This window comes from Anomaloglossus baeobatrachus, chromosome 1 (assembly GCF_048569485.1).
Source record: "Anomaloglossus baeobatrachus isolate aAnoBae1 chromosome 1, aAnoBae1.hap1, whole genome shotgun sequence".
NCBI classification, from domain to species: Eukaryota; Metazoa; Chordata; class Amphibia; order Anura; family Aromobatidae; genus Anomaloglossus; species Anomaloglossus baeobatrachus.
Genome location: NC_134353.1, coordinates 441732581 through 441756037, shown reverse-complemented (window position 1 = coordinate 441756037; position 23457 = coordinate 441732581). Strand labels below are relative to the sequence as shown.

At 43.1% G+C, this 23457-nt stretch overlaps 1 protein-coding gene across 1 annotated transcript in view; it reads left to right on the top strand.

The window, feature by feature from the left end:
* LOC142316860 (cartilage oligomeric matrix protein-like) overlaps positions 1-23457 on the top strand; it is a 1990803-nt gene that overhangs the window by 257867 nt on the left and 1709479 nt on the right. The window contains exon 3 of the mRNA XM_075352653.1: positions 22270-22321. Coding sequence (XP_075208768.1) covers positions 22270-22321 — 52 coding nt within the window. The remainder of the gene's footprint in view (positions 1-22269; positions 22322-23457) is intronic.

Here is a 23457-nt window from a genome sequence, read left to right as displayed (position 1 = left end):
TAAAGAGAAGGGCTGCACATCAGTGACTATGCAAGGGGAATACATGTAAAGTATAAACTGCTGTGTGAATACTGACATGAAAAATACAATAGCTATATGTACGAACGAAAATATAACAATGGAATCTGCATAACTGCTTTAAGAATAAGGAGAAATTTAGCTATTGAATTGATCAATGCAACAGAGACCCAACACCTCGTCACCGTACTCTCCTAGGTTGGGGACCCTAGCTAATGTGTGTCCTCTCTTGCAGTTAAAAAACTTACCATGTATGGAAAGCTGAGACCCAGGCTATATATGTATAATGTGGACTGGCAATAGATGTGAGTGGGGCTGGGTTCACAAACGAAAGACTACAAACCAATTAAGAAATAATGTCTGGAACACCATCCTAAGTCTGAACTGGATGCAAAAGCCCTAAAAAGGTCTCTTTTACACATCCATGTAAAAAATGCACATGTTGCACACATGTCCGTTTTGGACGTCCATATAGTCATCTGTGTGTCGTGTGTGACATCCGTGTTCCATCCGTGTGTCATCTATGTGACATCCATGTGACCGGAACCAGAAAAAATGCATGATAATGAAATTTAATGTTTTTTTATATGCAAAAGATGTACCAAGACAGAAAACAGATAGATAGATACAGTGGGGAAAAAAAATTTAGTCAGCCACCAATTGTGCAAGTTCTCTCACTTAAAAAGATGAGAGAGGCCTGTAATTGACATCATAGGTAAACCACAACTATGAGAGACAAAATGAGAAAAAAATACCAGAAAATCACTCTGTCTTATTTGGTAAGATTTTTTTTTAAATTATGCTGGAAAATAAGTATTTAGTCATCTAAAAACATGCAAGATTTCTTTCTCTCACAGACCTGTAACTTTTTCTTGAAGAGGCTCCTCTGTCCTCCAATCATTACCTGTAGTAATGGCACCTGTTTGAACTTGTTATCAGTATAAAAGACACCTGTCCACATCCTCAAACAGTCACATCCCAAACTCCACTATGGTAAAGACCAAAGAGCTGTCGAAGGACACTAGAAACAAAATTGTAGCCCTGCACCAGACTGAATCTGCAATAGGCAAGCAGCTTGGTGAGATGAAATCAACTGTGGGAGCAATAATAAGAAAATGGAAGACATACAAGACCACTGATAATCTCTCTCGATCTGGGGCTCCACGCAAGATCTCACCTTGTGGTGTCAAAATGATCACAACAGTGAGCGAAAATCCCAGAACTACATGGGGGGACCTAGTAAATGACCTGCATAGAGCTGGGACCATCATAACAAAGGCTACCATTAACCCCTTAACGACCCATGACGTACTAGATACGTCTGCCCCTGCCGCGGCCGTTAACCCCTTACATTTTGCTGCCAAAGTCTTGGCAGCGATATGTACATGGGCGCCGCCATGACAGTTACTTACCCCGCCCCCACCGGAAGTCACGTGACATGATCACGTGACTTTCGGCGGTTGCCATGATAGCACAGGGTCATGTGATGACGCCTGTAGCTAACATGAGTCACTTCCTCTCAATGCCGGAATACAGCCGGCATTGAAAGTGAAGCAGCAAATCTGCAGTTCTCAGCTCTGTAGCTGAGATCTGCAGATAATGCAGAGCGATCGGATTGCTGATCGCAATAGCCCCCTAGGGGGACTAGTAAAATAAAAAAAAAAAAAGTAAAAAAAAAAGTTTTAAAAAATTAAAAAAAAATAAAAAAACCTAAAAGTTCAAATCACCCCCCTTTCACCCCATTGAAAATTAAAGGGTTAAAAAAATAAAAAATACACACATATTTGGTATCGCCGCGTTCAGAAATGCCCGATCTATCAAAATATAAAATCAATGAATCTGATCAGTAAACGGCGTAGCGGCAAAAAAATTGCAAACGCCAAAATTACGTTTTTTGGTCGCCGCAAATTTTGCGCAAAATGCAATAACAGGAGATCAAAACGTAGCATCTGCGCAAAAATGGTACCGTTAAGAACGTCAGGTCGAGACGCAAAAAATACGCCATCACTGAGCCTCAGATCCTGAAAAATGAGAGCGCTACGGGTTTTGGAAAATGGCGCAAAACGTGCGCCACGCTTTTTGGACAAGCTTGTGAATTTTTTTTAACCCCTTAGATACAAGTAAACCTATACATGTTTGGTGTCTACAAACTCGCACCGACCTGAGGCATCATACCCACACATCAGTTTTACCATATAGTGAACACGGTGAATAAAATATCCCAAAAACTATTGTACAATCCCACTTTTTTTGCAATTTTTCCACACTTGGAATTTGTTTGCCGTTTTCCAGTACACTATATGGTAAAACTTATGGTTTCATTTAAAAGTACAACTCGTCCCGCAAAAAACAAGCCCTCATATGGCAAGATTGATGGAAAAATAAAAAAGTTACGCCTCTCGGAAGAAGGGGAGCAAAAAACAAAAACGCAAAAACGGAAAGTGCCCGGGGGCTGAAGGGGTTAATATCACACTATACCACCAGGGACTCAGATCTTGCAGTGCCAGACGTGTTCCCCTGCTTAAGCCAGTACATGTCTGGGCCCGTCTGAAGCTTGCTAGAGAGCATTTGAATTATCCAGAAGAATATTGGGAGAATGTCACATGGTCTCATGAAACCAAAGTAGAACTGTTTGGTAGAAAAACAACTTGTTATGTTTGGAGGAGACAGAATGCTGAGTGCATTCAAAGTACACCACACCAACTTTGAAGCATGGGGGTGGCAACATCATGTTTGGGGCTGTTTCTCTTCAAAGGGACCAGGACGACTGATCCATGTACATGAAAGAATGAATGGGGCCATGTATCATGAGATTTTGAGTGCAAACCTCCTTCCAGCAGCAAGGGCATTGAAGATGAAACGTGGCTGGGTCTTTCGGCATGATAATGATCCCAAGCACATCACCAGGGCAACAAAGGAGTAACTTTGTAAGAAGCATATGAAGGTCCTGGAGTGGCCAGTCTCCAGACCTCAACCCTGTTGAAAGTCCGTGTTGCTCAGCAACAGGGCCAAAACATCACCGCTCTAGAGGAGATTTGCATGCAGAATGGGCCAACATACCACCAACAGTGTGTGCCAACCTTGTGAAGACTTACAGAATAATTTTCAAAAAAATCTTGCCAAATCAGACAAGGTGATTTTTTCTGGATTTTTCTCATTTTGTCTCATAGCTGGGGTCTACCTATGATGTCAATTACAGGCCTCTCTAATCTTTTTAAGTGAGAGAACTTGCATAATTGATGGCTGACTAAATACTAAAGTCTATGGACGGATTGTGACTGAGGGAAAATGCGGAAATGTGAAAGTAGCCTTTAGGCTATGTTCACATTTCTGTCCATTCATTTCCAATGAGTCCGTTGTTGCGTCATTACGATGGATCCGTCCTTTTTTTGGCTGCAACGGACGCAATGGCTGTGTTATTTCACAGGAATCCGTCACGTCCGTTACATCTGTTATGCGTCCGTTGTACAACGGATCCGTCATGGTCCGTCAAAATCCTTTTTTTTTTTTTCTTTTTTCTTTTTTGCCAGACCTTTTGGAGATGTATATAAAGGTGTTCTCACAGGCCATCTGTAAAGGTTGGAGAGGAAAAAGCAAAATGGATGCTATTATTGCTAAAATTAGGCTGGCCTGCCAACAATTTGGCATATATGGTTGCAGAGAATGAGTGGGAACGGCTTAGGCAGTTGCGTCGGTGGTTTTGGATCCACCCCATTAACTCAGTGACGATGTCCTGGGGCGTTTTCAATACACTTTATTTGGAGTTGAGAAGACACGCGGAAAAATTCTTCAGTTATGTTCGGATGTCTGCAGAAATGTTCAACGTTTTGGTGGAGCAGGTGGACCTATTGATACGCTGAAGTGATACATTTTGCCAGCTGGCAATCCCTTCTGCAGAACGGCTAATGATAACACTCCGGTAAGCCAATTGTATAGTAGCCTATGTGCTACCCATTCTGTAATGTAATTTAATGGCTGTACTGTTGGCGAGTGGTGATTAATTCGTTTTTTTTTTTTATTTTACAGACTTTTGGCAACAGGGGAGTTATTTGTGTCTTTACACTTCCAATTACATGTGGGAAAATCGACAATTGCGGGAATTGTCAGAACAACCTGCCATGCATTGTAGGAATGTCTGCATTCCGAATATATCCCACATCCCACACAACAAGATTGGTTTGCCAGTGCAGCAAAATTTCAAGAAGTATGTCAGTTCTCAAATTGTTGTGGGGCTGTAGACAGGAAACATATTTGAATTATCAAGCCGACACTCAAAGGCTCCGAATACTACAATTCCAAAAAATAATTCTCTATAGTGCTCATGGCAATAGCAGATGGAGAGTATACATTTCCAGCAGTTGATATTGGAGCATATGGATGAGCTAACGACGCTAGGGTTTTCAAACTATCAGCAGTTGGCCGCAATCTGTATGCAGAAAGTTTAGACTTCCCACCACCCAGACAGCTTCCAAACACAGATGGACCACCAATACCATTCATTTTTGTGGGCAATGAGGTATTTCAACTGGATAAACATCTAAGGATGCTCCTCCTCACTATGCTCCGCTCTATCGGGCTCAAGGACACCGTTCTTTCTTGGTTCCCCTCTTACCTCTCTTACTGCTCATTCACTGTATCCTTTGCCAGCTCCTCTTCCTTTTCCTCTTCCCCTTACGGTCGGGGTTCCTCAGGGTTCAGTCCTAGGCTCCTCCTTTTCTCTTTATACACTGCCCCTATTGAACAAACAATCAGATTTAGTTTCCAGTACCATCTCTGTGCTGATGACACCCAACTGTACACATCTTCTCCTGACATCACCCCTGCACTAATACAAAATACTACTGATTGTCTGTCCACTGTCTCCAACATCATGTCCTCCCTCTATCTAAAACTGAACATGTCAAAAACTGAACTCCTGTTTCCTCCCACTCCTAACCTTCCGAAACCCAATATTACCATTTCTGTGTGTGGCTCTACCATTATTCCCCAGCAGTATACCCGCTGTCTTGGGGTTATATTTGACTCCGATCGCTCCTTCACTCCCTACATTTGTTCACTTGCTCGTTCTTGTCAATTCCACCTCAAAAACATCTTGAGAATTCAACCTTTTCTTACCGTTGACTCTGCAAAAACTCTTACTGTCTCTCTCATTCATTCTTGCCTGGATTATTGTAATTGTTTACTAATTGGTCTCCCTGTTACTAAACTCTCCCCTCTCCAATCCATCTTGAATGCCTCCAGCCAGGATCATTTTCCTCTGCAACCGCTTCACTGATGCCTCTCTTTGCCAGTCATTGTACTGGTTGCCAATCCGCTACAGAATCCAACAAACTCATCACTCTCACTCACAAAGCTCTCCACGGTTCTGCACCACCCTACATCTCCTCCCTCATCTCTATCACCCCACTCATGCCCTCCACTCTGCTAATAACCTAAGACTGACATCCTCAACAATTTGAACCTCCCACTCCCGTCTTCAAGATTTCTCAAGAGCTGCGCCTATGCTCTGGAACACATTACCAAGAACAATCCTATTAATTCCCAACATCCACACCTTTAAGCGGACCATAAAAACGCATTTCTTTAGAGTAGCCTGATTGATTGCTCTCAGTGAGAGAAACAAAATTGAAATTTTGTAGTTCTGATAGCCATTAAAAGGTAACTAAAATAAAAATAAAATATGATGTTATAAAGCAAGCTTTCGAGACATCTCAGGTCTCTTCCTCAGGCATGTTTGTTTATTTAAATGTCCTTTTACTATGCATCGCTCTGCCCTGTTTTGTGTATATATTTGTGTTTCTTCAGCTATTTTGTCATACCATGCCTGAGGAAGAGACCTGAGATGTCTCGAAAGCTTGCTTTATAACATCATATTTTATTTTTATTTTAGTTAGCCATTAAAAGGTATCAGAACTACAAAATTTAAATTTTGTTTCTCTCACTGAGAGCAATCAATCATTTTTCAACTGGCTAACACGGTACCAAAACCTTTTTCTTTTCTTTTAACTTTAGAGTATCCTATTACCTCACTGCCCTGATCTAATCTAGTCCCTTTCTGCCCTTCATAAAATTTACTTCCAATTCTTGTCTTCTGTACTTGTATAAATAATGGCCAATGACGGGTTCATGCAGCTGGTCTTGAATACCCTATTAAATCGATGGCTGGACCATATACAGTGTTGGCCAAAAGTATTGGCACCCCTGCAATTCTGTCAGATAATACTCAGTTTCTTCTTGAAAATGATTGCAATCACAAATTCTATTGTATTATTATCTTCATTTAATTTGTCTTTACTGAAAAAAAAAGAAAAAAAATTGTCATAAATCCAAATTGAATATAATTCCACACCAAACATAAAAAAGGGGGTGGACAAAAGTATTGGCACTGTTTGAAAAATCATGCGATGCTTCTCTAATTTGTGTAATTAACAGCACCTGTAACTTACCTGTGGCACCTAACAGGTGTTGGCAATAACTAAATCACACTTGCAGCCAGTTGACATGGATTAAAGTTGACTCAACCTCTGTCCTGTGTCCTTGTGTGTACCACATTGAGCATGGAGAAAAGAAAGAAGACCAAAGAACTGTCTGAGGACTTGAGAATCCAAATTGTGAGGAAGCATGAGCAATCTGAAGGCTACAAGTCCATCTCCAAAGACCTTTAAGTTCCTGTGTCTACGGTGCGCAGTGTCATCAAGAAGTTTAAAGCTCATGGCACTGTGGCTAACCTCTCTAGATGTGGAAGGAAAAGAAAAATTGATGAGAGATTTCAACGCAAGATTGTGCGGATGGTGGATAAAGAACCTTGACTAACATCCAAACAAGTTCAAGCTACCCTACAGTCTGAGGGTACAACAGTGTCAACCCGTACTATCCGTTGTCGTCTGAATGAAAAGGGACTGTATGGTAGGATACCCAGGGAGACCCCACTTCTTACCCCGAGACATAAAAAAGCCAAAGCCAGGCTGGTGTTTGCCAAAACTTACCTGAGAAAGCCGGAAACATTTTGGAAGAATGTTCTCTGGTCAGCTGAGTCAAAGTAGAGCTTTTTGGGAAAAGCCATCAACATAGAGTTTACAGTAAAAAAAAAAGAGGCAGTCAAAGAAAAGAACACGGTCTCTACAGTCAAACATGGCGGAGGTTCCCTGATGTTTTGGGGTTGTTTTGTTGCCTCTGGCACTGGACTGCTTGACCGTGTGCATGGCATTATGAAGTCTGAAGGCTACCAACAAATTTTGAAGCATAATGTAGGGCCCAGTGTGAGAAAGCTGGGTCTCCCTCAGAGGTCATGGGTCTTTCAGCAGGACAATGACCCAAAACACACTTCAAAAAGCACTTGAAAATGGTTTGAAAGAAAGCACTGGAGACTACTAAAGTGGCCAGCAATGAGTCCAGACCTGAGTCCCATAGAACACCTGTGGAGATATCTCAAAATGGCAGTTTGGAGAAGGCACCCTTCAAATCTCAGGGACCTGGAGAAGTTTGCCAAAGAAGAATGGTCTAAAATTCCTGCAGAGCATTGTAAAGGCCACTTTACCCGCTGCGATATCGGTACCGATATCGCTAGCGTGGTTACCCACCCCCATCTGTTGTGCGACATGGGCAAATCGCTGCCCGTGCCGCACAACATCGCCCAGACCTGTCACACGTACTTACCTGCCCGGCGACGTCGCGGTGTCCGGCGAACCGCCTCATTTCTAAGGGGGCGGTTCGTTCAGCGTCACAGTGATGTCACAGCAGCATCACTGAACCGCCGCCCAATAGAAGCGGAGGGGCGGAGATGAGCGGGACGTAACATCCCGCCCACCTCCTTCCTTCGCATTGCAGCCGGGAGGCAGGTAAGGAGAGCTTCCTCGTTCCTGCGGCGTCACACGAAGCGATGTGTGCTGCCGCAGGAACGAGGAACAACTTCGTTACTGCTGCAGTAACGATATTTGAGAATGGACCCCCATGTCACCGATGAGCGATTTTGCACGTTTTTGCGACGATGCAAAATCGCTCATAGGTGTCACATGCAACGACATTGCTAATGCGGCCGGATGTGCGTCACAAATTCCGTGACCCCAACGACTTTGCATTAGCGATATCGTAGCTTGTAAAGCCCCCTTTAGAAACTCATTGATGGTTACCGGAAGCAGTTCGCAGTTATTTTGGCTAAAGGTTGTGCAACCAAGTATTAGGCTAAAGGTGCCAATACTTTTGTCTGGCCCATTTTTGGAGTTTTGTGTGAAACGATCAATGATTTGATTTTTGTTTCATTCTCTTTTGTGTTTTTTCATTGCAAGTAAATTAAATGAAGATAATAATACCAAAGAATTTGTGATTGCAATCATTTTCAAGAAGAAACTGAGTATTATCTGACAGAATTGCATGGGTGCCAATACTTTTGGCCAGCACTGTATGACAATCTTTTCTCCCCCCCATTCACCTTTTGTGCCTCCCTTATTTCCTCATAGACTGTAAGCTTATGAGCAGGGCTCTCACTCCTCCTGGTATCTTAATTTTGTTATTTTGTATTGTCTCATATTGTCTCTACATGTCCCCTCTGAATTATAAAGCACTGTGGAATACATATGTTGGCGCTATAGAAATAAAACTTATTATTATTATTATTATTATTATTATTAATTATTATATTTCAGTCGTGCCTTAATGCACAACAAGAAAATCTTCAATGATTGGTTAAGTCATGCACGTCACATGGTTGAATGCGCATTTGGAATCCTCTCAGCAAAATGGAGAGTTTTGGCAAGTACAATAAATATGAAAGTTTACTCTGCAGATGATGTAGTCAAAGCCTGCGTGGTTTTACATAACTATCTTTTATCAAATGGTGAAATTCCTACTGAGGAAAAACTTTCAACCAGACCTTTGCCAGGATACACAAACATTACCTTCCGAAGCAGTAGAGAAGTCATACAAGTCCGTGAACAATTCCCCACTTACTTTGTTTCTTCTGTTGGCAGATTGGACTGGCAGGATAGAATAGTGTGATTTTTGGTGTATTTTAAATTTCTAGTATTTGCTAATTCTTTAATAGTTAACGAATAGGGATGATCGAATACCCTATTATTCGCTTCGCCGAATATCCGGTGAATACCTCGTCTACTAGTATTCGCGAATATTTGACCCCCAATGTAAGTCTATGGGAGACCAGAATAATTTCATGTTTGACCTGTTGGTGAGCTGTGGTGACTGAGGAAGAGGCTGAAATGTATGGGAAAAGGCAGAAACAGTATGGGCACAGCCTGTAGAAGGTGCCTCAATGCATTTCTGCCCCCTCCCGATTCATCCAAGATGGCAGGGCGCACACCAACACGCCACCCGCATTCACCCTCTTCCTCTGATTTCTGTTGCGTGTGCCATGACACATACGGCAGAAAACTCCTCCCCAAGTCCAACTAAGTCACCCCCCCTCCCGATGTTTCCCAGTGTTCCCCCGGTGTCTTTACCTTTTCGCAGCGTTGATTCTCCGCGATCCCTCCTCCTTCACAATAAATGCGCATGTGCAGAGAGCGGCTGTCAGCTCAGCTTCCTGTGTTCAGCGTGAGTTGCTCTGGCTGCACACTGCAGCTGTGGACCCGGGGAGAGTAGGTGCAGATTCTTTGCACCCACACTCCTCACATGGAGGGTCTGCACTCCTAGAAAATAGGGGATATGTTCCCTGAGCGTGCCCCCCATATTCTAGAAGGTCCAGAGTCGTCGTGGGACTTCCAAAATGGATTACACGGGATTTTTTTTCCTTTACAATAAATTGGTGAAAGAGGGAATGGTTGGGGAATGTTTTTCAAATATTTTTTTTTTTTTTGCCGTTAATTTTTTTTCTATTTTTATTACTGACAGTTGGTGATATCGGGTATCTGATAGACGCCATGACATCACCAACTGCTGGGATTGATGTCAGGTGACATTACACATCTGGTATCAACCCCATTTATTACTCCGTTTGCCACTGCACCAGGGCAACGGGATGAGCTGGAGAGAAGCACCAGGATTAGCGCATCTAATGGATGCGCCACCTCTGGGGCGGCTGCGGCCTGCTATTTTTAGGCTGGGATAGGCCAATAACTAGGGACCTTCCCACCCCAAGAATACCAGACCACAGCTGTCCGCTTTACCTTGGCTGGTGAACCAATTTGGGGGGGAACCCCACTTTTTTTTTAAATTATTTATTTATAAATAATTATAAATAAAGAGCCTGGGGGCCCTCCAAATTGGATCCCCAACCAAGGTAAAGCTGCCAGCTGTGGTCTACAGGCTGCAGCCATCTGCTTTACTCTAGCTGGCTATCAAAAAAGGGGGGGACCCCATGTCGCTTTTTATTTAATTATTTATTTTTTTGGCTAAATACAAGGCTAGGCACAATTTAGTGCCACATGAAAGTCACTAAAGGGTGCCAGCTCAGAATATGCCGGGAGGTGGGACATTACATATGTGTTTGACATCGGTCTGCCTGTCTATCTATCCATCTATCCTTTTTTATCTATCTATCCCTCTATCTATCTATCCATTATCTATCTATTATCTATCCATCTATCCCTCTATCTATCTATCTATCCATCTATCCAATACATAGATAATGGATAGATAGATAGATAATGGATAGATAGAGGGATGGATAGAGGGATAGATAGATTGTCAGCTTAGACATTGTCGGCGTGTGGATCCTTTAAGTGTGGATCTATAAGTGTGCAGAAAATGAAGTGGCCCGAATTGGGCCAAAGGGACCGGAAGGTAACTTGGATGCATAGTCACAGTAAACAATGTTTGTGTATCTTTTTACTTTCCCCCCTATAATACTTCAATTTCTACTTTCCCCTCTGATCACTACACCCAGTAATGAGCTATTCATCTCTCCCACCATCCTCCCCACCCATCTCACCCTCTCCTCAGATCTGTTCCTCCACATAACACCCTGTGTATTTAGACACACACGACCACCTCATGGCCTCTCCTGCTTACACACTCTCTCTGCTTCTCCTCACTGCTGGTGACATCTCTCCAAACCCTGGCCCTCCTCACCACATCACCATTGTCACATCTAACTGCCATCCACAATCTAGAACTCGCTTCTTCCTTCAGCCTCATCCAATGGTCCTCTGCAGCTACTCACAAAGATGGCCACACGCTGGACCTCATCTTCACTCACCTCTGTTCTAAACTCTCTAACGCGCCTCTCCCCCTGTCTGACCACAACCTACTCACATTCTCTTCCCTCTCTTCTCCAAGTACACAAAACCCCCTCCATAAACTTTCACACCCCTGCAGAAATCTCAATCATTTTGACTTACTTTCTCAGTCTCTTTTCCCTCTTGCAGACATTGCTTCTTCATACGATGCAGATGCTGCTGCCACTTTATACAACACTACCATCTCTGCAGCTCTCGAATTAGCTGACCCTCTCACACACCAAAACCCGCACAATCAACAGGCAACCCTGGCACACGAGCCAGACTAAAGAATTGAGACGGGCTTCCAGTATTGCTGAACGCAAATGGAAGAGGTCTCATTCCACTGAGCACTTCATTACATACAAACAGGCTCTCACCACTTTCAAGTCTGTACTCACTGCTGCAAAACAAACCTACTTCTCATCCCTCATATCCTCTCTATTAAGAGATCTTCCCATTAAGGTAAGTGCCTGAGCAACGTGGTCTATATGTTGCTAGTTGACAGGTTCCTAGTGCTGCTGTTACTGTGCTGTATTGCTGATACTTATGTGTTCCAGTGCATTACGTTTCTGCTGCTGCTGCATCCATCCATCCCAGCCAAACCTACGATACCGGCCGTGACGAGGTGTTGGGGCTTTGTTGCATTGATCAATTCAATAGCTAAAATTCCCTTTATTCTTAAGTTTATGGCAGTTATGCAGAATCCATTGTCATGTTTTCATTCTTACATATAGCTATTGTATTTTCTTGCAGCTAGTTCAGACTTAGAAAGGTGTTCCAAACGTTATTTCTTAATTTGCTTGTAGTCTTTCATTTGTAAACCCGGCCCAACCCACACCTATTGCCAGTCCACATTATACATATATAGCCTGGGTCTAAGCTTCCCATACACGGTAAGTTTTTAACTGCAAGAGAGGACACACATTAGCTAGGGACCCCAACATAGGAGAGTACGGTGACGAGGTGTTGGGGCTCTGTTGCATTGATCAATTCAATAGCTACATTTCTCTTTATTCTTAAGTTCATGGCAGTTATGCAGATTCCATTGTCATATTTTCATTCTTACATATAGCTATTGTATTTTTCATGCCAGTATTCACACAGCAGTTTCTGCTCTATATGTATTCCTCTTGCATAGTCACTGGTGTACATCCCTTCTCCTTATATAGTAAAGTTATTTTTAGGGTTCTTGCAGCCAGTTCAGACTTAGAATGGTGTTACAGATGTTATTTCTTAATTTGTGTCCATACCTTTGGCGCCGCCTGTTGAGGTACCGAGATCCCCTGTTCCTGCCCCTGGCAGCTACCTACCAGCACTTGTCTATCTTGACCAACTGTGGGTTTAGTGAAGAGTCAGTAGCTATTCAAGTACGCTCCTACAGGTCAGAGATCAGTGCTTTGGTTCAGTGGGTCCACTATCCCTTCGCTCACCTTGCGAGCATGACTGTTTTCACTGCCAATGGCACTCAAAGAGGCAGGTGTGATCCTGTATTTCCTTAATCTGACTGGGACTTATGGTATTACCAGAAGAGGAATTCTATGTCTTACTGTAGAGTGTTAATTATTATTTGATGTATTCAGCTCTCTGTTATGACCCTAAGTTCACTTCTTATTGTGATGTATAAGTGACATGACTTTTCCTGGCGGGTCTGGTACTTGGTCTCCCTGCTTTCCGCATTCTTTACTTACAATCTGCACTGACAGTGCCCTCTGTTGTTGGCTCATCATTTCTAACTATAACCAGCAAGGCAGTGCGTTGTCTCTGTGCACTGAAAAAAATATTGCACAGTGACAATATCTTACTGAGCATACATTGGAATTAACAACTAATGCTTGGTCAGTAGAGCAGGAATTAGCCCAGCGCCTGAAATGTACGTCATTGATGATTCTTTGTTTCAGAGTGGGGACTAAGGGGTACTTTGCATGCTGTGACATCGCTAGCCAATGCTAGCGATGCCGAGCGCAATAGTACCCGCCCCCATCGCACGTGCGATATCTGATGATAGCTGCCGTAGCGAACATAATCGCTACGGCAGCTTCACATGCACTTACCTGCCCTGCGACGTCGTTCTGGCCGGCGACCCGCCTCCTTCCTAAGGGGGCAGGTCGTGCGGCGTCATAGCAATGTCACACGGCAGGCGGCCAATAGAAGCGGAGGGGCGGAGATGTAAACATCCCGCCCACCTCCTTCCTTCCTGGAGGCAGGTAAGGAGAGGTTCCTCGCTCCTGCGGCTTCACACACAGCGATGTGTGCTGCCGCAGGAACGAGGAACAACATCGTAACATCGGTCGTCCCGAAATTATGGAAGTGACCGACGCTACCCAGCTCGCCGATTTACGATGCTTTTGCGATCGTAAATCGGCGCATCTAGGCTTTACACGTTGCGACATAGTTACTGGCGCCGGATGTGCGTCACGTTCGATTTAACCCCGACGATATCGCAGTAGCGATGTCGCAATGTGCAAAGTACCCCTAAGGCTAAGACAGAGACCACTGATGACATCCATTTTAGTATTCCAGAATGCACTGGGCATTCTTAACCCCGTAATGATTCCCAAAACACCTTTTATCGGCGGCAATAAGGGACTTTATTCCTTAGCACCACTTTTTAACAGTGCTCAGGATAAAAGGTATAATGCCCAGCAGCATCCGAAAATCTAGCTGAGACTCATGATCACGATCCGGGTCGGTTTTTCCGGTCCCCATTCACATGATTGCCGTTATACACCATATAACGACGATCATGTAAAATTGAATTCAGTGCTGGTAAAACAATGATTCCTCTCCCATCTGATGTGATCAAACATGTCAGATAGAAGAGAAATGTCCTCCCCTGGTCTCCTCTGATCCATCAATGTGGTCAAAATCCTCCCCCTGGTCTCCCTCATCCTGCTAATCATCTAAAATGATAGGCGTATGAGTTGTGCGACTACCACAATCCTCCTCCTCCCCTGCTTTCTTTCTCATCCGACATGTCAGATGAGAGTGAAAAGTCCTCAATAGGTCTCCCTCGGTATGCCCCTGTCCTCCCCTGGTCCAGCTCCTACTTTCATTAGCACCAAGCCCCCTCTTTCTCCTCCTCTTCTGAAAAATGATGGGCGCATGCACAGAGAGCCGGTTCTCAGCCAGCTCTCTATGAGTAGTGAGGCTGCAGTGACGTCAGTGCAGTGACGTCACTGGAGTTACTGCAGTTCACCCTACCCTCAGTGTGATCCAGGGAGTGTGCTTTAAGTAATTTCACTGAGGTCACGTCCTGCACACTACTCACATGGAGTACCTGCATTACCAGAACATGGGGGATGTGTTCAATCAGCGTGCCTCTCAAATGCTGGAAGACAGAGTCATTGTAGGACCTATAAAATGGATTACGCCTGACCGGATTGGGATTTCTTTCTTTTCCTTGCAATTTTGTTTTCTTTCAGTAAATTCGTGGAAAAGGGAATGTGTTTGAGAATGTTTTTTCAAATAATTTTAATATTTTTATTTTTTTTTATTACTGACTGGGTTGTAATGTCATGTATCACATAGACGCCTTGACATTACTAACCTCTGGGTTGATGCCAGCAGACATTACACAGCTGGCATCAAATCTCAACTCCTTATATTACCTCGTTTGCCACCACACCAAGGAAATGAGACAAGCCGGGGTGAAGTGCCAGGATTGGTGCATCTAATGGAAGCACCACTTCCGGGGAGGCTGCGGCCTGCTGTTTTTAGGCTGGGAGGGACCCCATGTGTTTTTGTTTTTTTAAAAAAATGTATAAATAAAAAAAAAAATATAGTTTGGTGCCCTCTACTTTGGATTACCAGCCAAGGTAAAGTTGCCAGCATGCTGCAGCTGTCTGCTTTAGCCTAGTTGGCTATCAAAAATGGGGAGCATCTGACACTTTTTTTTTTTTTGCTAAATACAAGTCTAAACACCCTTTAGAGCCACATGAAAGACACTAAAGGGTGCAAGCTTAAAATATCTATCTATCTATCTGTCTATCTATCCTTGTTTTTTAGGCTGTGTGCCCACGATCAGTATTTGCAGTGTTTTGGAAGTGTGTTTTTTCACTGCCTCCAAAATGCTTCATTGTACAGTAGAAGCACAATGATTGGAATTTTTACAAATCCTATGACCAACTGTGCTTCTTTTCTCCGCAGCAGCAGCATGTCAATTTGTGCTGCAGAGACAAGAGTGTTCTCTGCGGGGAGAATAGAGGTAAAGTCCACAGCAGGAAAAAGGTTCTGCAGCGGTCTCCTGTGGAGAACACTCTTGGCTCCACAGGAGAACCACACTGCATCCTAGACGCATTGTCACAGGATTGTTGGCACATAACTAGGGCTAAGCGGATCCGGACTGTAAAAGTCTGGATCCGCGCGGTTTCAATGATATCTAGGTGCCGGACGCGGGCGCAAGATTCCGAGTGCACGATCCGGATTCGGCAAATAAGGTAAAAATAAATAAAACAACAAGTTAACGTCAATTTGATACTTACCGAGACTCTGTCATGGCGGCACACTGCTTCCGGGTCGCACTTTCACTTCCTGTACTGTGCACGCAATCGCACAGCTTTCCTCACCCACTGGCCATCCTCTCATCTGTGATTGGTTGCAGGCTGAAGCGCCCGCGAAGCCTATGACAGTCTCTGCTGCGGTCATCACTTATCGTGGCTTAGTAAATGGCTACACTCAGAGCTGTCAATCTTCTCTATGGCTGCTCACTCTGAGATGTAGCAGTGCAGGATGTGTCGTCGTAGGACATCGTATGGATTACGCCGGAGCTTGAGGGGTGTGTTGGGGTTAATAAAGTGGTGAAGGAGGGAACGTTTTGTACTTTATTTCAAATAAAGGATTTTTTTCTGTGTCTTGTTTATTTACTGCTATTTACATGTTTGTGTGATGCTGGTATCTGATAGACGCCTGTGCCATCACAAACTTAGGGTTTAGTAGCAGATGTGCGCTGTTATTAACCCCTGCTATTACCCAGATTGGCACTGCATCAGGCCACCGGGAAGAGTATTGTACCGGGATTGTCACATCTAATAGATGCGGCAATACCGGGCGGCTGTGGGCTGAGAATATGCCAGCCCCCAGCCGGCATTATCATGGCTGGGGATAAAAACTGAGGGGAACCGCACGTCGGATTTTTTTTTTAAAATATTCATTTAAATTAAAAAAAAAAAAAAGCTGCATGCGAGGGACTCCCGAGAGTCAGACATCGCAGCACAGCCGCACACTTCTGACAGGAGCATGCATGTGTTTCTAGGTACATGCACGCTCCTGCTCAGAGACCGGCAGGCTGTAAAAAGAAAAATAATTCCTGCCAGCAGGTGGAAATTTGGTGCTGAAATCTGGTCAAGACAATTTCAGTACCAAATGTGCACCTCCTTGCAAAAAACTGCGGCAAAAATTGCGGAAAAATAACCGCGGAAAAAAAAATATGCGTCAAAACACCGGTTTTTTTGCCAGGAGGTGTAGATTGGATGCAGGAATATGGTGTAAAAATTTCAGCACCAAATTTGCATCCCTTGGCCCAAAAATAAAAATTAAAAAAAAAAATTCTGCCAGCAAGTGGAAATTTGGTGCTGAAAGCTGGTGCAGATGACTTCAGCACCAAATGTGCACCTCCTGGCAAAAAACCGCGGCAAAAACCGCTGCAAAAAATGCATCAAAACACCACTTTTTTTGCCAGGAGGTGTAGATTGGATGCAGGAATATGGTGTAAAAATTTCAGCACAAAATCTGCATCTCTTGGCCAAAAATCTGCGATTTTTCTGCTAGGAGATGCAAGTCTGTGAACTCAGTGACCTCCTCCTGAGGTCAGGTTACCTGCGATCTCAGATGAAGGACCGTGGGAACCTCCAGCTGTGACCGCAAATGACGTCACCGCTCAATGCGCAGCTCATTCATTGTCTGGAGCTCACAGAGAGCGTTCCTACTCTATGGCCTCTCTCTGTGAAATTCAGATGTAGCAGAGCTGAAGCGGCGTGGGACCTCCTGTGGATTACGTCGGACCTGGAGGGGTGTGTTGTGGGTTAATAAATAGGTGAAGGAGGGGGTGTTTGTATTTTATTCCAAATAAAGGATTTTTCTCTGTATCTTGTTTATTTACATTCATTTACAGGTTTGTGATGCAGGTATCTGATAGACACCTGTGCCATCACAACCTAGGGTTTAGTAGCAGCTGTGCGCTGTTATTAACCCCTGCTATTAACCCAATTGGCACCACATCAAGCCACCGGGAAGAGCCGTTATCGCACCGGGATTGTCAGATCGAATAGATGCGGCAATACCGGGCGGCTGCAGGCTAGAATACTAGCTCCGAGCCGGCGTTATCTTGGCTGGGGATGAAAATTAGAGGGAACCGCACATTGTTTTTTTATTTAATTATTTATTTAAATTAAAAAAAAAGCCGCTTGCGGTTTCACCAGAATCACACATGCAAGGGACTCGCGCGAGTCTGCCATGGCATCACCCGGCAAAGCCTCGAACGTGTGACTGTGGGCATTGTATACACAGCAGAGATACAGTCTGACAGCTGGGGCTGCAGCCGTGAGCTATATCTGTGCTGCCGATTGTTTATTTTTTACCACCATGCTGACCCGCAGACACTTGCACTGCTTTCCCCGCCCACCAGCCATCCTTGTGCCTGGGATTGGTTCCAGTCAGATGACACGCTGACACTCAGGGTTGGGGCACGTCTATCTGCAACCAATTACACACGCCGGTGGGCGGGCAAAACAATGAATATTGAATTGTCGGCTTCGGAAGTGAATAGCGTGACCCGGAAGGAGTGTGCCGCCATGACAGCGCCTCTGTGAGTATGCCGCACTCGCTCCTAGTCTCCTATCCCCTCCACAAATGTATTTAACCTCTGGATTCTGGTCCCCATTGACTTATGTGGGCACAGGATTCCGGATCGGACTCTTTAAAATCTGGCAGTGATATGCCGCTACCGGATTTTTGGGCGTTCGATCAGCTTAACACATAACCTAAAAGTGAGAAAATTGGTGCTACAGCAACATTTTTGTGAAGTACCTGTGCTGACAAAATGCTCACTATACCCCTGAATAAAATCCTTGAGGGGTCTAGTTTCCAAAATGGGGTCACTTGTGGGGGGGTTTCTGCTGCATAGGTACTTTTAGGGACTATGCAAATGTGACATGGTGCAGGCAATTTATTTCAGCCTTTCCAAAATTCAGATGGTGCTGCTTCCGTTCCGAGGCCTCCCATTTATCAAAACAGAGGTTTCTGACCACATGTAGGGTATCACTAGTCTCATAAGGAATTGGGTAACAAATTGTAGGGTCCACGTTTTGGTGTTGCCTCTTTAAAAAGTGAGAAATTTGGTTCTAAAGCAACATTTTGTGAAAAAAAGAGAACATTTCAATATGATGACCTAAGGATACCTGTGGGTTCAAAATGCTCATTATACCCCTGAATAAAATCCTTGAGGGGTGTAGTTTACAAAATAGGGTCACTTGTTGGGGAGCTCCACTGTTTATGCACAACAGGAGCCTTCCAAACGTGACGGTGTCCACTCATGATTCCAGCCAATTTTGCAGTCAAATAGCGCTCCTTCCCTTCCGAACCCTGTCATGTGCCCAAACAGTAGAAATTGCACAATAATTTGTATGGTGCATTTTCTCCTGATACCTTTGTGAAAAATGCTACTTGGTTGAAGTAACAATTTTGTGTTAAAAATGTATTTTTTTTATTTTCAAGGCTCAACGTTATAAAATTCTGTGAAGCACCTGTAACGCGGCATCCCTGCCTCTCCCCTCCTGCAGGGATGCGCTCTGACTCACCGACGCAGCCGCCTCCTTCTACACTGCCTGGCGCCCTCCTTCTACACTGGCTGGCGCCCCTGATTGCTCCTCCATGTGGTTCCTCCTTCGCCCGCCTCCCAAAGTCTGTGTGAGCGTTACAGGACCTCTGGGAGTGCTCCTAAGAAGTGTGCATGCACTACTGCCCTCCTCTTAAAGGGCCAGTGTGTCACTCCTAGGAAGTGTCTCTCAGCCTATCGCTGAGGCACTGGGTATTTTAGGCAAGCTCCCACTAGGGGAGTTGTTTGTTCAACACCATCAGTTTAGTCAGTTAGTTCTGTCTAGTAAGTTGTCAGGTCACTAGTCATGTCTGTTTTGTCCTGTCCTGTACCTGGTCCCAGCCGGTCCAGCCTGTCCTGCCCATATCTGGCTACCAACCCATCCTGCCTGTTGGCACCTGGTTCCAGTCCTGTCCCGCTCATATTTGTCTGTTTTTCCTGCCCTGCTGGTGCAAGAGACTCTTTCTGTCCGTCCTGGCCCTGCCATATGCCTTGCTAGTGACTTTGCATGTCCGTCCTGCCCTGTTGACACTAGGGACTCTGCCTGTGCTGCCTGCCTTGATCCACCCTGGTGGTCCATGTCTGCGCTTGAAACTCTGTCCCATCTGCTTTTGTGTTTGCCCCTGTCCTGGGGGTCAGCTGCCACATTCCCAGTCCACTACCCCATGTTAGGGTAGGCCAAGGCTTGCCCTGTTGTCCAGTGGGTCCACTTCAGCTCACCGCAGGACCATCATCCGTCGAGGAGCGTAACAGCACCTAGGGGTTCAAGGTGCTCCCCAAACATCTAGATACATTCCTTGAGGGGTCTAATTTTCGAAACGTGGTAATTTGTCGGGGTTTTCTGCTGTTTAGGTACCTTAGGGGCCTGCAAATGCAACATGGTGCCCACAATCTATTTCAGCCAAATTTGCTTTCCAAAATTCAACTATTGCTCATTCACTTTCGAGCCCTCCAATTTGTCAAAACAAAACTTTCTGACGACATGTGAGGTATCACTGTGCGCATAAGAAAGTGGGTAACAAACTGTGGGGTCCACTGTTTGGTGTTACGTCTTGAAAAGGTGAGAAAATTGATGCTAAATCAATATTTATGGGAAATACCTATGGGTTCAAAAGGCTCATCCTTGAGGGGTAAAGTTTCCAAAATGGGGTCACTTCTTTGGGGTTTCAACTGTTTATGTACTTTAGGAGCCATACAAATGCAAAATGGTTCCACCAATATATTTCAGTTAAATGTGTAACAAAATTCAAATATTGCTCCTTCTGTTCCGGGCCCTCCAATTTGTCCAAACAGAGGTTTCTGACAACGTGTGGGGAATCAGTACACTCAAGGAAACTGGGTAACAATTTTTTTGGTTCATTTTGTTGTCGTATTTCTTCTAAAAGTGAATAAATTGGGACTAGTGCAACATTTTTAGGTAAAATATTATTTTTTGTTTCTTTCTTCATTCCACATTGGTTTAGTTCCTGTGAAACACCTGAAGGGTTAATAAACTTTTTGGATGTGGATTTGAGTACTTTGAGGGTTGCAGTTTTTAGAATGGTGTCACTTTTCGATATTTTCTGTCACCTAGGTCTCTCAATGCCACTTCAAATGTGATGTGGTCCCTAAAAAATGATTTTGTAAATTTTGTTGAAAAAATGAGAAATTGCTGATTAACTTTGAACCTTTCCTAACCCCCTATTTTTTTTTTTGTTTTTTCAAAAGTTGTGCTTATGTAAACTAGACATGTGGGAAAAATGATTTATTATCTATTATGTTTGACATAACTTTGGTTTTAGGGCATAAAAATTCAAAGTTTGAAAATTGCGACATTTTCAAAATTGACATTAAATTCCTGATTTTTTTTAACAAATAAAAGCAAAAAATATTGTCTTAAATTTACCACTATCATGAAGTACAATATGTCACAAAAAAACAGGTTCCGTTGAAGCTTTTCAGATTTATTACCTCATAAAGTGACACTGGTCATATTTCCAAAATTTGGCCAGGTCATTAAGCTCAAAATTGTCTTCGAATTTAAGGTGTTAAATGGAAAGGTCATCAAAATGGAAATAGGTAAAAATAAATAAATAAGCAGTTAGATTAGAGAGGGCATGATGTGGACTTTTTAACTAAAGCATATTCGAGAAACTATTAGATTATTACAATAAATAGATTTAGTATTAAAATCATTATTCATTTCAGAGCACTCATTTAAGTTGGTCACAAAAGGTACCTCTGTAATGCTACTACAAGTTGGAAAAGAAGCAGTTATCAATTAATACATAAGGGGCTTCCTCTTTCACTAAGAATTTCCTTATGTAGCATTTGACATTGTGTTTTTCTGACCAGAAAACAAAAGATCAGAAGCAAACTATTTATTTGCATGTAAATGAATTAGTTTAAAATAATTTTCCTTATAGCTCCGTTTAAAGGCATGTTTCCTTTATTGGAACACTCAATTTTTGTCTTAGCTTTCCACATGATAATAAAGTCTGCTGCACCCATAAAGCTTTAAATTCAAGTATTTAGCTGTATACAAAAATGTTTTCACTGGTTCCTCTTGTCAATTGGTCTGTTTAGTGTGTGCAGGATATATTCAGTCATTTGTTTGCTATTAATTTACATCATGTTTTGTCTATGTGCAATCTCCAGACTTGGCAATAACATCTCAAGCTGTGACCAATATGGACATCCGATTAATGGAATTGTTAGCTTTGGCACAGAAAGAGAGTGGCTTTGAATAACATTGGTACAGTGAACCCATTTATCCTGTTTCCTTATTATTAAGAATAGGATCTAGCAACAAAGCAATAGTAGGAGAAATAAAGCAAGTGAAGGAAAGGATGAGCTAAATGTTTCTCATAGCACACTTGGTACATTTTTCAGTAATACTACAGATTACTGGACAAAGCAGTGATTCTAGAATTCCAGGACATTTTTCCCCAAATCTTTATAATGAATACTCTACATGTAGTCTTGATGAGTAATTCTCAACTTTACACTTAGTGCTAGATACTTAAATGTTCCAACTGAGTTAATGTATTTTCCAATTGTGGTTTTTATGATCTATGACTAGAATTTATATCCACCCTCATGCAAAACAAATTATTTTGTTATTTTAGAAATTAATTTCCACATTTCAACTTATTATTCATCTTTACAAATACTAACTGGAAGCAATTTGGCTGAAATCGAATTGCAGTTTTTGTATGATGCATCTTTGAGTTAAATGATTACATGCTCAACTTGCTCTTTTTGCTAAAACACAAAATATTAATTTTCTAGATTAAAGAAATAATATTTTTGAAAAATACAGTTATGGAATGTGATGCCTGTGGTAAGTATTTGGAGAAATCCTGAATTAATCATGCATGAAATTATGGTGTCTCACTGTGAAATGAACATGGATGTACTATGTTATCTATAGATTACTATTTTTGGTGACAAACAAAAAGTATCCATCCTATTAAAGGGAATATGTAAGAAAAATTTTACAAATTAAAGCAGTGGTTGTCACGATGACTTTGGGATAGCTCGAAAAAGGGGCTCCTATGCTGAACCTCAAGTTTAGGGGACTCTATGCTATCTCTAACCTCAGGGATACTCCTAATCGTGGAGAGGCCTGAGTCTCCTTCTTGGCCCTGCTCCTGACCAATCATAATCTGATACCCCATCCTCCTCCCCTAGGGAGGAACAGGACTGAAACCCACAGAAAGACAGACAGGGTGGAAAAAAACCTCTGTCATTCATCACACACACAGAGGTATAAGACAATAATGGATTAAGAGGAAAAAAAGAGCATGAAGGAAGCAACAAGACAACAGGGGTAAATTCCACAGCCATTCCAAGCAAAAAGCTACACTTTCACCAGAAAGTCTGGGACACCAAAGCTCACAGATCAACACAGACTATACTATCACTCATATGGGTAGAAGATTTCATCCACCATAAAGAGGGGAACATATGTGATTGGCTTTCCCACCACATGTGATCAAAGGGCCCCACAAGCAGACTAACAGAGAATAACTCTTGCTAGTCTGCCTCTGAATCAGCACAAAGCAGATTGACACCCAAATCTGTCTGTGTTGATCCCAGACACCAGATAAACCATCCGGTGAAGAGTCAGAATTTTCAATCAGAACAGAACAGTTGGCGAAGTTTGTGCAAAACTCTGTGACAGTGGTGTAGCTGTATGGGCACTTGTCCACCAATAAAAAATATACCTTTTTGTAAAAATCAAAGCTCCTTTTTTTGTTTTGATTCCAGAGATCCGATATGTCTGTCATAATAAATCTAGTTTAAATAACCATATGTTAATCAGGCAAGAACTGCTCGGTAATGTAGAAAGCGGTCAGTGCACACTGACACATCCCCAGTGCACTTCAGACTGCTTTGCATATGGCTTCTAAACTAGATTTCTTATGACTGACAAATCAGATATTTGCAAACAAAACAAGCTCTTTATTACTGTAG